General features: G+C 50.1%; 1 protein-coding gene across 4 annotated transcripts in view; it reads right to left on the bottom strand.

The window, feature by feature from the left end:
• Window positions 1-14,738, bottom strand: part of HIRA (histone cell cycle regulator) — a 100,027-nt gene that overhangs the window by 22,956 nt on the left and 62,333 nt on the right. For all 4 annotated transcript variants that reach the window (XM_051837242.2, XM_051837243.2, XM_051837244.2 and 1 more), the window contains 4 exons: window positions 10,816-11,013; window positions 8,378-8,539; window positions 916-1,120; window positions 444-548 (listed from right to left, as the gene is read on the bottom strand). In XM_051837242.2, the coding sequence (XP_051693202.1) occupies window positions 444-548; window positions 916-1,120; window positions 8,378-8,539; window positions 10,816-11,013 (670 nt within the window). The remainder of the gene's footprint in view (window positions 1-443; window positions 549-915; window positions 1,121-8,377; window positions 8,540-10,815; window positions 11,014-14,738) is intronic.

Genomic DNA, 14,738 nt, shown 5'->3' on the forward strand with positions numbered 1-14,738 from the left:
AAGCTTCCTCTCTGAGACATCAAACAGCTCTGATGACTGCCAGGCTCTGAGAAGCAGATAAGGCCAGTGGCCACTGGGGGACAGAATACAACCAGACAGTCCCAGGGGCACTGAGCTGGAGGCTGTCACATGTGGAGAAGGAGGAAGCTTCCAGGAGAAGGGAAGGGCTGTCTGAGATGCGTCTTGAAGGAGCTGGGCATCAGAGAATGTGATGGCAGGGCCAGCCCCAGTAGTGGGGGACTGCAGAGAGAAAGCGGTCTGGGGGTGGGGCAGAGGTGGCCAGGGAGTGTGCTTGACTCAGTGGTGCTCTGATCACTCTGAGCTCCTCCAGAAGGGAAGGGCCACTGGGAAAGCGACCCCGTAGCAGTCAGAAGACAGGGTTCACCCTGCGGGAGAGGTGTGTGTGCCCCCGGAGTCGATGGGTGGAGGGCCCCAGCCCTTACCTGGAGGGTGAATGCTCTCTGGGGGCCTGGAACCGGCAGCTTCAGTGCAAGTGCTGGTGCAGACAGACACATGGCCTCCTTCTCCGCAGTCAGGGCAGCTGGAGACTGGAAGAGCCAGGAACATCCCTGAGCCCTGCCCGGCACTACAGGGCTAGTGATAGGGAAAGGTAACACCTCACCTCGAGGTGAGGCTGGGCCTGCACCAGGCCGTTTCCACCCACTCAGGAAGGGAGAAAGCACACAGGATGCTACAGGGATGCCCATCTTAGACACAAGACAGCTGACACCAGGGACTATGGGTCCCCAAGGGGGAGGTTGGTGTGGCCTCCATGCTGCATTACGGGGGTGTTAGTCGAAGGCAGCTGGTCCCCAGGTGTCCCACACTGGTGGGGTGTACCACAGCATGCTGGGCCTCCCAGCATGGGGCCGGGGGACAAGGTGAGGACAGGCAGGATGAGCCTGTGGGCCTCACCTGGACAGACAGAGACACGGGCAGGAGACGGGAGTCCTTCCGAGGGCGCCCTTTCTTCTTCTTCTCCACCGTCTCTACCTCAAGCTCAAGTTTTCGCTTGGACAGTGAAGAAGGCTTGGCCAGAGGGACCTTTTCGTCACTGTCGCTGCTGCTCTCCAGGAGGTCCCGGGACCGCAGCTCTTTCACAAGGTTCTGCTCTTTCAACCTGCACAGACACAGACACCCATGGCATTTCCTGTATCTTTATTAATTTGTGTAACAGTTAAAAACACAGCAGGTTAAGCTGCCATTTGCGACACTGGCATCCCATATCAAGAGTGCTGGTTCGAGTCCTGGCTACTCCACTTTAGATAGAGCTCCCTGCTAATGCACCTAGGAAGGCAGCGGAGGATGGCTCCAGTACTTGGGCCCTTACCATCCCCGGGAAGACTAGGATGGAGTTCCTGGCTTCAGCCTGGCCCAGACCTGGCTATTGGAGCCACATGAGATAAGAATCAGTGGATGGAAGATCTCCTTCTGTCTTGCCCAGTCACCCACCTCCAATCACGCCATCTTGCCCCCGCCCCCAAGTTTCTTGGCCTTTCAAATAAACCAATCTTTTTTTTTTAAAGCCATATTCTTGGAGCTGGCATTGTGGCGCAGCTACTTAAGCTGTTGCACGTGACACTGGCATCCCAAACAGGTGCTGGTTCAAGTACCAGCTGCTCCACTTCTGATTCAGCTCCCTGCTAATGGCCTGAGAAAGCAGAAGATGGGGAGACCCGGACAGAATTCAAGGCTCCTGGCTTCAGCCTGGCCTAGCCCCAGCCATTGTGGCCATTTGGATCACTCTCCCTCCAGGACACTGCCTTTCAAATAAAATAAATCAATCTTAAAAAAAACAACAACACCACATTCTTCGTAAAAAGCTGATAAATAAAAAAAGAAGGGAGGAATTCTGGTTTCTACTCTATCATGTAAAGAGCTTGGCAGCTCATGTTTTTGTCCTCACAATAAGAAAGATGAAGACAATGAAAATCAATAGCTCTTCTTGGATCCATTAGAGAACACGGGCAGCAGGGCAGACTGCCGCCCTGACACCTGGAGAGATGGATAAGGACAGAAAGCCACAGCTGGCCTGCAGCAGAGGCCCCGGAGTGTAGCTGGCAGGAATATTCCTAAGCTAACTGAGGCTGCGTGCAGGCGAGCTCGGCAGTTACAACTCCTGGGGCCAGCTGGTAGGAGGGAATTCTATCTCGAGGAGAGGTCCTTGCACTTTTACCTCTCAGCCTAGACTGCGGATGCAGAAAACTCTCCAGTGTTCTGGGCTGGGGGAGCGAAGAGGGCATGGTAACCATTGTGAAACAAGCTCAGACCATCTGGTTCTTCATAATTAAAGCCTGCTCTCAAGGGAAACTACTTTACCAAAGCCTTAGCTGACCTGGGGCAGGGCAGTGAGTCACCTCCTGTCCCATCCCGGCTTCTCTCACCTGACAGTCTGCCTGTCTCTCACACACACACACGCACACTAAGGAACTGCACAGAAGGCCATGGGGCTGGGACTCTGCTCCAACAGCAACAAACAAGGAAAATTAACCATGAGATCACGAAAACAGCTTTTCCTTCCCAATACTTCACCGCCGCATCAACAAGGCTCCAGCATAACGCAGCAGATTACAACTGAGAGAGGTGTAAAACACAGACTCTACTGAACGAAGGGCTTCCCGGGAAACCCAAAGGCAACAGGGAAGACAAAATAAGGCCACTAGAAAGTTTCAGAGTTTCTGACACAGTTAGCTACAGGAAACAGAAAATGCAGTTTCACTCGCGGCCAGATAAAGCCTTGTCCTTAAGACCTAACTCCCTCACTCCCAGTTACTCAAAGATTCTGCCCAGCTTGCAAGCCAAAAGGACAAGACATGACTGAAGGCAAAACAAAATTAAGCAGCAAAAATAAACAAAAATACCAAACATGGTCTCAAGAGACAAAGCAGGGGCAGGTGTTTGCGGTACAGTGTGGGTTAAGCTATTGCCTGGAATGCCAGCATCCCATATCAGAGTGCTGGTTTGAGTCCAGGCTACTCCGCTTCCCAATCCAGCTTCCTACTAATGCGTCTGGGAAAGCAGCAGATGATGAACCAAACACTTGGGCCCCTGCCGCCATGTGGAAGACTCACAGAGAGTCCCAGGCTCCTGGTTTCAACCTGGCCCAGACTTGGCTGCTACAGACATTTGGGGAGGGAACCAGCAGATGAGAGACAGATCTCTCTCTCTTCCTCAGTATCTCTGCCTACCAAATAAATTAATTTTGTGTTTTAAATAGACAAAGCAAACATCAGAAGCAAAGCTGAGATATAGCAGAAAAGCCTGGAATTCTCAGACCAAGATTTTAAGTAACTATGATTAATGTGCTAAGGGTAATAATGGGAAAAATTAGACTACATGTGAGAACAAGTGGGTAGTGGCAGGGAGAATTTAATCATAATTACAGAGACGATGATGATACTAATATCAGCTAATAATTTTCCAAAAAAATCTGCTCCCAGATTCTCAAATGGTAGAAAACCAAAGACAAAGGGAAAAGCTGCAAGGAAGCCACAGGAGGAAAAGCCACCTCCTCAGAGAAGAAGGTAAAGATCATATTAACCCATCAAACTAGAATTCCATATCTAGTGAAATCATGCCTCAAAAGTGGAGAAATAAAATTCTCTCAGAGGGGCCGGTGCTGTGGCATAGCGGGTAAAGCCGCCACCTGCAGTGCCAGAATCCCATATGGGCGCCAGTTCAAGTCACGGCTGCTCCATTTCCAATTTGCCTCTCTGCTATGGCCTGGGAAAGCAGTAGAAGATGGTCCAAGTGCTTGGGCCCCTGCACCCGCGTGGGAGACCTGGAAGAAGCTCCTGGCTCCTTGCTTCAGATTGGCTCAGCTCTGGCCATTGCAGCCATCTGGGAAATGAACCAGCAGATAGAAGACCTCTCTCTCTCTCTCTCTCTTTGCTTCTCTGTAACTCTTTCAAATAAATAAATCTTAAAAAAAAAAAACCTTAAAAAATTTTTTTTTCAAAAAAGAAGGAAAATGATGCCATCAGAAACTCCTATCTGGCCTCAATCCTTTTGGTATGATTGGTAGCACTGGCCTTTCTTTCAGTTCTCACTCTATTTACTTTTATGTGGGAATCACACCTTCAAAGAACACTAGGTCCTGCATTTCTCATGAATTCCATCAGAGGGCTCTTCTCCCACAACACTTCAGATGTCATAAATATTAACAAGACGCAGTATGATCGATAGCTCACTTCTTCAAAGTGTCTCTTCTGAGACTATGCCCGACGTTGCTGGCCATGACAGAATCCCTCGGTGACGGGCACCATCCCTGCACCACTGCCTCAAGGAGTGCCCGGGAGGTACACCCCAGCCTAGTGCCCAAGGGTCCCCATCTCCACCTGCCTCCTCCCTGCTCACCAGCAGGTCTGACCGCAGGCCCCTGGTCTGTTAGCCCTCATCTGGACACAGCTTACAGCTGCTCTTGCTCCTGTCCACAGAAATGTGGGCAAGTACACCAGTGTGCAGAATCTGGAAGTCTTTCCATCTGTATCTCTGGGAAAAGCCCAATTTCTGCTCTGTGAAACTAAGAAGCTTGTTCCTCATTCAACACCCCACGATAGGGCCAAGTGTATACTTGTGGATAAACATTAAGTTCTAGAATATTCTATGTCAGCATTCTTCTTCCTATGTGCTTCTCAGAATTCTTTTTTACAATTTTCAGACTTTGCTTAACTACAGTTTTGTAAAATACAGTAAGAATGCCATAATGCCACACACAGCAACATCAAAGCTACCAAATACATTTCTGAATGATGTGATCACTTTCTGAGCTCACCTCAATGGTGGTCTGTGAAGGTCACTTTGCTTGGCACTGCCCCAGCTCAGGCTGTTCTACTCTGTAGGGCTGGGACCTCACAGCAAGCCCTTGGGAGTCTCCCCACCTTGCACCTCTGCCTGACACCCTGTTCAGGGTCCCTGAAGCCAGTGGCCCATCAGGAACTACACCTCCTGAGTCACTGTGTGGGCAGCTGCTCTCTGGATCCAGAGCTGCCTCAATCATGCACAGGTTCCTTCCTAGGTTCTGCTTGCTCTGGCCAGCTTGCCCGCAGTGACCCACCTCAGGTCCCACTATGCCTCTCTGACACATGGCCTGGAGGTAGGGTGGAGGAGTGGAAGCACCAGTTCACCAACAACTGCCACCAAGCACTTGGGAGGGAAGGGTCAGCTCCCAGACTCACCTGAGGCTGGTAGCTGAGAAGGGCCAGTGAGGTTGCAGGGGCCTCACTGCCCAGCCAGCCACAAGGTACAATGAAAGAGCGACAGCAGGGTCTGTGCTGCTCCCGTGAGATGGGGCAAAGGTGCTCACTCTTCACCACTAGGGAGCACCCCCTGAGAAGGGTTCTTGTGGGAGGTCCCTTCTGCCTAAGAGGAGATGAACTTAGGAATCTGACTCCTCATAGGCGTTCTCTGATCAGAGCAGCCTGGGTGCCTCCTATCACTCCACCAGGAAGCAGGTGTTGGTGTCTGGCTCCTAGTGCTATTCTGAACATTGGGTGTGATGCTGTGCCCTGAAAGGAAACTTCCACTGGCAAGTGTTTTAAAGGGCTCCTCCTGCCTTTCACTGTGAAAACAATCCTATAAAGAAAGCTTCTGCGTTTCTATAGAGCCTGTATGCAAAGCCTTTATTTTGTTGATGCCATTAGGAGGGCCCAACCCAACTACTTAGAATTTAGCACCAAGCTCTTAGAAGCTCACCAGACACACATTCTGCCTGCCCTGGAAGCAGGAAGCTTGCTCAGCCGCAAGTAAATGCTTGCTCTCTGTCACTTTCCAGTAAGGAGCTGAGAATGATGAACTTGATGGTCTTTTATTGCACAGGTTTTGCTGGAGCTGTATGTATGGCTGAAAGGTGAGACTGCGGACTCAGCTGAATTCAGGACATTGCCTCCAGCAGTCCGAGGCAAGCGAACAATCAGGGTGCCCAACACCCAAGACACAGGAGATGGTGGGGCTGGCCGGCATCATGAGAACCCACGAGGCAAACGAGAAGCGGCTTCCTTGACTAGCACAAGGACTTGCCGGCGATGGCACTTTGATTTCTCTTAGGTGGGGATTTCATTTTATTTATTCCGTACAGACCTCCAGCCATTTCCTAAACTGAGGTCTCAACTGAGCTTCCAGTAAGCCTGTGAAGTCCTCCGTGAGGGCTGCCCTACAACACGTGCTCCTGCGGGACCCCCACAAGGTGCAGTTCCTCACCCCCGCAGCACTCTGGCCAGTTCCTCAAGCTGAACGCTCTCTTCATCTAGCTCAGATCTGCTCTCTGAAATGCCCATCAACAATTCTCCACCCATAAATTGTTATTTATTTGAAAGGCAGAAAGACAAAAGATAGGGACACAAAGAGCGATCTTCCATCCACTGGTTCCCTCCCCAAATGCCTGCAATAGCCGGGAGCCTCGAAGTAAATCTGGGTCTCCCATGGGGGTGGCAGGGACCCAACTGCCTGAACCATCACCCACCGCCTGCCAGGGTGTCCACCAGCAGGAAGCTGAAACTGGAAGTGGAGCTGGGATCTGAATCCAGGCACACCAAAAGAGGATGTAGGCAACCAAGGCAGTGGCCCAACTGCTGTGCCAGACTGTCCCTTCCACAGTATGGATGTTTCAAAGTTTATTTATTCTGATTTCATTTTAAAGGGAGAGAAATGGACAAGAGATTTCTCCATCTACTTGTTCATTCCCCAAATGCCTACAACAGCCAGGGCTGAGCAGGCTGAAGCAACTAGGAGCCCAGAACTCTATCTACGTCTCCCGTATGGATGGCCGGGACCTGCCGGCTGCCAGGGTGTGTTATCAGCAGGAAGTTGGATTGAAAATGCGAGTAATGGAGACTTGAATCAATGGCATGTGGATGTCTCAAGTGGTGACTTAACTGCCGTGCCAAATGCCCAAGCCTACATTGCCTTTTTAAATTATAACGATTACTGGTTGTTGTTTTGTTTTGGCTCATTTCCAAACTCATTTGGGCTTTTTTAAAAAATAAGTTTATTATTATTACAACTATATTTTTATTTGAGAGGCAGAGAGATGGACAGCCAAATGCCTACAATGGCTGGAGCTGGGTAGGACCTAAGCCAGGACCGTGAACACAATCCAGGTCTCCTATGTGGTGGCAGGAATCCAATTGTTTGAGTTACTACCACCGCCTCCCAGGTCTGCAGTAGCAGGAAGCTGGAGTTTGGAGTCAGGAATGAACTAACATGGGACGCCACATCTTAACTGCTAGACCAAATGCCCACTCCTCATCTGGGATCTTTGATGATATATTACTCTTTTTTTTTTTTTTTTTTTTTTTGGACAGGCAGAGTGGACAGTGAGAGAGACAGAGAGAAAGGTCTTCCTATTTTTGTTGTTCACCCTCCAATGGCCACCGCTGCCTGCACACTGCAGCCAGAACAGCGCGCTGATCCAAAGGCAGGAGCCAGGTGCTTCTCCTGGTCTCCCATGCAGATGCAGGGCCTAAGCCCCTGGGCCATCCTGCACTGTACTCCCGGGCCACAGCAGAGAGCTGGCCTGGAAGAGGGGCAACCGGGACAGAATCCAGCGCCCCGACCGGGACTAGAACCCGGTGTGCCGGCACCGCAGGCAGAGGATTAGCCTATTGAGCGGCGGCGCCGGCCCTTTTTATTCTTTACTGCAACATAATTCACGTATTATAGAATTCACCAGTTTAATAGTAATGCTTAGTATATTCATCAAGTTATGCAACCCATCACCACCATCTATAAACACCAGATCACTCCCCTAATCCCATAAAGAAACCCTGTACCCATCAGCAATCACTCTGCCCCTGCTACTTCCCCACCCTAGGTAACCGCTGACTGACTCTGGATTTTCCTGTTCTCGATGGTTCTTTGAGATTAATTTCTTTCACTTTGCATACTGTTTTCAGGTTTTGTCCCTGTCCTAGTACACTTAAGTACTCCCTTCCTTTTTATTGATGAGTAAAATACTTTTGACTTGATATACCACATTCTGCGGTTTTATGTTTCTCATTTATTTATTTGAAAGACAGAGAGAGACAAGACAGTCGGAGCTTGCTCTTCCATCCGCTGGCTCACTTCCCAAATGTCTACAAACAACGACACCATTCTCAGCACGGCCTCCCCCTGGCCAGCCCTCATCCCTTCGCCCTGGCTGCTCTTTGGCCCACTGTGTCCTTCCAGGCATGTCCCTGCTTTAAGCGGCCACTCCCTTTTCTTGGAACCAGTGGCTCACTCACGGCTCTGCAGTCTTGCCCCATGTAACGCAGTGACTGGTGTCTGCCCCCTGCAGGGGACAGGCTGCATGGCAGGAGAGCTGACGCTGCACTGCTGGCCCACAGTGGCACCTGCTCTCTCCTGGCTTCTATCCGGGTCCCACAAAACTACCACCTACCTCTCGACAGCCGTCGGCGTAACGCTGGTCAAGGCGGGAGCACCCGGAGTGGCTTTGGATCGCTCTGTGAATCGGGAGTCAAATGCCTTCATGGGCTCGATCTTGGACGGGGTGGTTAACACGGAGGGCGACGATGCAGCAGGAGTAGAGGTAGCATTCACACTGGGGGTGAAGAAGAGGAGGCTCGTGAAACACCAGCCCTAGCACACCGGGAGGGCGAGGATTTGCATCACTGGGAGCCTACTTGAAGGGGGCACAAATAACCAACTTCTAGAAACACCATAAATGTCAAGATGTAATTGATGGATCCTAATTCTTTAAAATTTTCATGCATTAAAGATGGTGAGCAGATGCATTCACATTTGCCCAGTCGCACTGTCTGAGGGCTTTGGGGGTAGCATGAGGCCTAGAAAAATGGTTCTGACCCCTGTTGTGGCTAACCGTATAGTCCCATTGCCACAGTCAGATACAGCATCTCTGTGGGGGACGGTGAATCCGGAGAGGCCTAGAGGAAACTTCCTGAGCCTGCCTTGAATTTGAAAACCTGACTTTAAGTTTCAAATCCCTGGTAGCAAACACCCCAGCCCCAGGGCGCTTCTGCCTAAGGATCATTAAGGTGGTATAATAGGAGTGGCTAGGACCCTTTTGTATCACAGCCTCCCACCCCTTGCCCGCATCCCTCATCCGCTCTGTACCATCCGCTCTGTACCGCAGCTGTATATACACCTCCCTTTTACAATAAAGTGAGACCCTGCTTCGACTGGGCTCCACACCGCGCCTGATTATCCCCCGGGTTTGGGGAAGGCTGAGTGGCGGGTGGCGCACTTCCCCTCCTCGGTCAAGGCAAGCTGAGGGCAGCCTGCCTAATTCTCCGGCGGTGGCAAGGAACAGTCACCGCAGCATCTCCCCGCCAAAACACCAGCTTCTCCCATGCTACAGTGGGTCTGAAGAATGAAGCCCTGACCCGGGGGGCCCCAGGTCACAGTTTGTTCCTGGCTGCCATCAGCCATGACCCTGTCCTGGGCATCCCTGCCATCTCTCAACTGAGACAACGACAAATTCTTAGTACTCTCCCCCAAGGGCTCACCTCATAACCCTTGCCTTCTACTTCAGAGACAGCAAAGGCGCAGGCAGGATCTTGCCCAGCTTTCCTTCTGCCTAAGTCCATTTCCACATGCTGGGGCCCAAAGCTCTGGGCCTCCTGCTGAGCACACCCAGGTCAACACCATCTACCCCACCTACTCGGACCTCGTCACAAACGCCTGTCTGCGGTCATCCTCCATTGACGCATGAGCACCAGAACCGGCTGGGTCAACCCCTGAAACGTTCCTCAGATCTGGTGCTCTCTGTCCCAGCAAATGCCCCTTCTCCCTGGAGGTCTGCTTAACTGTCCTGTTGCTCAGTCTCCTCCTCCCATCCAGCCTCACACCCTCCCAGACCTTCACAGCAGTGACACCTGATGCTCAGCGTGTCTCCATGGCTAAGACACGACTACACAAGCCCTCGGCCCCAGCAGCAGTATCATCAGTCGTGTGTGCCAGGGCAGGGGCAAACTCAGGCATCCTTGCCAGCTGCAGCCATCTTCCTTGCAGATCCCAAAGCCTCTGTGACCACTCAGGAAGACCCCAGACTACATGGCTCAGAACAGAAACCTAGTCTTCCTCCCCTCTTTCCGGTCTTCCTCAGAGGCTACTCCCTCCCTATACCTCTTCCTCGGTTACCTTGGATGTGCCCTGGGCGGAGATAGGGGGCCATTCTCTGAGACCTGCCCACCAGCCCCTCCCCCAACAGCTAGCCATTGTTACCCAGGGGACCCCCAGAGCCACCTCACGACTCTGCAGTCGCCTCTTCCCCACCAGCCCTGCATACTCTGCATGGCCTGGAGCAGGTACCAGACTCATGCTCATGTTCATGCTCAGTTGGTCCTTTGTGACTCCTAACTTGGTTTCTAGGCAAGGGTCAGTGAGACACGCAGACCATCTTGCTGTGTGACTATAACTCTGCGAGGCAGAGGAGTCTGTGGACTTACATGTGGGCGCCCTGCCTGGGACAAGCAGTGGGTGATGCTCTCTGTAGAGTGGTGTGGGGACCAAAGCCCCAGAAATGCGAGGCCACCTCCAGTGTAGACCTGCCAGAAAGAGGGGCTGCTGCTGCTGCGGTGAGTGGTGCCTCGTCAGCAGGGGCCCTGCCATCAGCAGCTTCTGTCGGTCAGGACAGACTCTCTGTGAAGTTTTCACAGCACCTGGGCATCATCAGATACTTGAACTCACCTCTTGTGTAAGCAGGCCCTCGTTCAAAATCAAGCATTTCTCTTTTTCCCTTTTTCACTGAGGAGGCCACAAAGCACCAACAGAATCCAATTCTCTGTCCTTGGGACGGAAGTCCTAAACCCGAACTTTCCCTCCAGGGTTCAGAAGCCAGCCTTGGCACCCACTAACCTGTCCTTACTGAGAGGCTCGCCCGCAGGCCTGGCGCCAGTGGCTACCACAGGCTCTGCGCAAGGCTTTGAGGTGCCGAAGGAGTTTGGGGTGTTGGAGTCCAGTGGCAGGAGCTGCTGACTGCTGTGAGCGGAGAGCATGGTGCCCGCCAGGGAGCCTGAGAGGGGGATGCTGTTGAAGAACGCCGTGGAGAAGTCCCTGTGGTCGACCAAAACAAGAGTCAGCTGTGGAAATCAGACGCTACATCAAGCACTTTATACAAGATCAACATTTTTTTTTTCTGTCTGGATCCAAAGGCAATATGCTTTTCATGGGAGATGAACCAGAAAGCTATAGAAAAGTAAACAGAAAATGAAGATCACCTTAATACCCTGTTTTCAACTGAATCTAAGGTATACTGTATATACAAAGAAGCAGGAAAACTATGGTACTAATGCTGTCAGAAGCCACTGTTCTTAACAGTGCACCCTGATCTCAAGGGGCTGCAAACACGTATTTCTGAACAAATGAAATGCTACACCAGAGAGGTCTCCCTTCCCTAACGGCCGTGGGGCTTACTGCTGGATGGATGTTCAATTTACACCAAGCCTCTACTGAGGAATGACAGAACTGTCTCTCAGCTTTTTCTGTAAAAGGTATTCTTGCAACAGGAAGGCAAGAGTTTAATGTTATGACTGAGGGCCCTGGGGTCAGCATTGTGGCACAGTGCGTTGAGCCACTAGGGCAATAATGGCATCCCATACTGGAGTGCAAGTCCGATCCCAGGTGCTCTGCTCCCGATCCAGCTCCCTGCCAGGGCACCTGAGAAAGCAACAGAAGATGGTCCAAGTCCTTGGGGCCCTGCCACTCATGTGGGAGACCAGGATGAAGTTCCTGACTCCTGCTTTCAGCCTGTCCCAGCTCTGGACATTGTGGCCTTTTGGGGAATGAACTAGTGGATGGAAGATCTCCTTCTCTGTTGCTTGGCCTTTCAAGTAAATAGACCTTAAAAAAAAAAAAAAAAAAAAAAAAAAAAAGGGAAGAGGGCCCGTGGCTAAAACATCCAGGTCTTACTCCTCTGCCTTTCTTTGCCCAGCTCCTGGCTTTGTTATGCTTCCGAAAGTGCCAACACCCTGCCACAGGGGTGCTTGTCAAGACTAAAGCAGTCAACACAGTACGCTCACAACGCAGAGCGACTGCTCAAGCATGGCAGAAACTGTCATCACAGCTATCGATTCACAGATTACATGGGATGCATTCCTAAGTGGAACTGGAGCAGCGAATGATGAGTTTTGGTAAATGTTCCTAAACTGCCCTCCTCAGGGGTTTAAATTACAAGCCATGTGTGAGGATACCTATTTTGCCATACCCTAACAGTGTTATCAAGCTTCTTGATATTTCAAAATCTGATGGATGAAAAATATTCCTCTTATTACAGTTTTACTTTGAGATGACTTTGATGTGTGTGGATGTAAAACTTTTCATATAGAAACATCTGACTTCCTTTTCTGTGCAGTTTTGCTTATCCTTTGTCTATTTTACTACTGGTGTTCATTACCAACTTGTTGGAACTATCCACATATTTAAAAAAAAAAAAACACCATTCTTTATGAGTAGGAAATATTTTCCAAGGGCGATGTGCTGTGAGTTTTTAGGTAGGTACATATTCCTTCAAACAGATGTTATTTTTGTGTGATCTAAAGTTTGTTTTTAATTTTTATTTATTTCCATTTCATTTGAAAGGCAGATAGAGAGGGGGAAGGAGGGAAGGGGGGGAAGAGGGGAGGAGGGAGAGAGGGAGGGAGGGAGAGGGAAGGAGGGAGAGGGAGAAAGAGGGAGAGAGAGAGAGAGAATGAGCAAGCACACTCCTATCTGCTGGTTTATTCCCTACATGACTACAACAGCTGGGGCCAAGCCAGGCCAAAGTCAGGAGCCAAGAACTCCATCCAGGTTTCCCACACAGGTGGCAGGGGCCCAAGGACTTGAGCCGTTACTTCCTGCCTCCCAGGGTCTGCATCAGCAGGAAGCTGGATCAGCAGTGGAACCAGAACTTGAACCCAGGCCCTCCAATGTAGGATGCACGTGTTCCAAGTAACATCTTAACTGCTGTACCAAACATCTGTCCCCGTGTGATCTAAATTTTGTGTCATTTGTAGACAAAGCTTATTTGCACCTGAAGTCATACAGATATTCTCCCACAGAATCATGTAGAATTTTAAATAAAAATACTTTAAACCCATTAAAAATTATTTCTGAGGCAGAGAGAGAGACAGAAAGTGCACACACAGTAAAGAACTCCCATCCATTCGTGTATTCACCAAATGCCCATAATGACCAGGGCTGTGCCAAGCTGAACTTGGAAACCAGGAACTCAATCCCGGTCTCTCATGCGGGTAGGAGGGACCCAAGTACTTGAGCCATTAGCAGGAAGAGAGTCAAGAGCTACAGCCAGGATTGAAACCAGGCACTCTGATATGGGATGTGTGAGTGTCTTTAACTGCTAGACAAAATACATGCCCTCCTCCCCCAGCATTTTAAACAAAATGTTAAACATTAAAACAAAACAAAAACACCTCCCCAGCTCTGAGCTGTTTAGAATGTTTCTCTAAGTTGTTGGGCTGAAATCCAACGTTGTTTTTAGAAGGTCCGATGTAGTCCTGATTCCCACTTACTGAATGAGCTAATATTTCATCACTGATGTGAAACACTACCTTTAATGTTCTCATCAGTATTTGGGGACATTTCTGGATACTCTATTATAGTCCACTGATCTATTTATGTATCATTTTTAATTTTAATTTTTTAAGATTTTCTTTATTTATTTGAGAGGTAGAGTTACAGACAGTGAGAGGGACAGACAGAGAAAGGTCTTCCTTCTGTTGGTTCACTCTCTTATGTGGATGCAGGGGCCCAAGTACATGGGCCATCTTCTACTGCTTTCCGAGGCCATAGCAGAGAGCTGGATTGGAAGAGGAGCAGCCGGGACTAGAACCGGTGGCCATATGGGATGCCAGTGCCACAGGCAGAGGATTAACCTAGTGCGTCATGGCGCCAGCCTCTTATGTTCCCTTTTTTTTTTTTTTTTTTTTTTTTTTGACAGGCAGAGTTAGACAGTGAAAAAGAAAGAGAGAAAGGTCTTCCTTCCGTTGGTTCACCCCCAAAATGGCCACTACAGCCGGCGCGCTGTGCTGATCTGAAGCCAGGAGCCAGGTGCTTCCTCCTGGTCTCCCATGCGGGTGCAGGGCCCAAGCATTTGGGCCATCCTCCACTGCCCTCCCGGGCCACAGTAGAGAGCTGGACTGGAAGAGGAGCAACCGGGACTAGAACCCGGCGCCCCACCCGAGACTAGAACCCGGGGTACCGGCGCTGCAGGCGCCTAGTGAGCTGCGGTGCTGGCCCCCTTATGTACCATTTGAAAAAAAAAATTTTATTTATTTGAAAGGCAGCACAACAGAAGGGGAGAGAGAGGGCTTCAATCTGCTTGCTCACTCGTCAGATGCCCGCAACAGCTGGGACTGGGCCACGCCAAAATCAGGAGCCAGGAACTCCATCTGGGTCTCCCACATGGGTGGCAGGGACTCAAATACTTGAGCCATCATCTGCTGCCTTCCAGGATATGCAATAACAGGAACCTAGATTGGAAACAGAGGCAGAATTCAATCCTTGACACTCTGAGCTGTAGGCATCCCAAGCAGCAGGTTAACCTGCTGTGCCACACAACACCTATTGTGCTTTAATTATTATAGCTAGTCTTCCCTGAAATAGTGCAGCTATTATTTTTCCATTTAACTTCGGAATCACACTGCCTGATTCCAAAACTTTTTATGCTTATTTGCATGGTTTCATGTGAAATTTACAGGTTAAAGGAGAACTGACATGTTTATGAGGTTGACTCATTCTAGTTAATCAACGGTATGCCTTTCTAACTTTATTTCAGTTCCTAT

Source organism: Oryctolagus cuniculus, chromosome 21 (assembly GCF_964237555.1).
Source record: "Oryctolagus cuniculus chromosome 21, mOryCun1.1, whole genome shotgun sequence".
NCBI lineage: Eukaryota > Metazoa > Chordata > Mammalia > Lagomorpha > Leporidae > Oryctolagus > Oryctolagus cuniculus.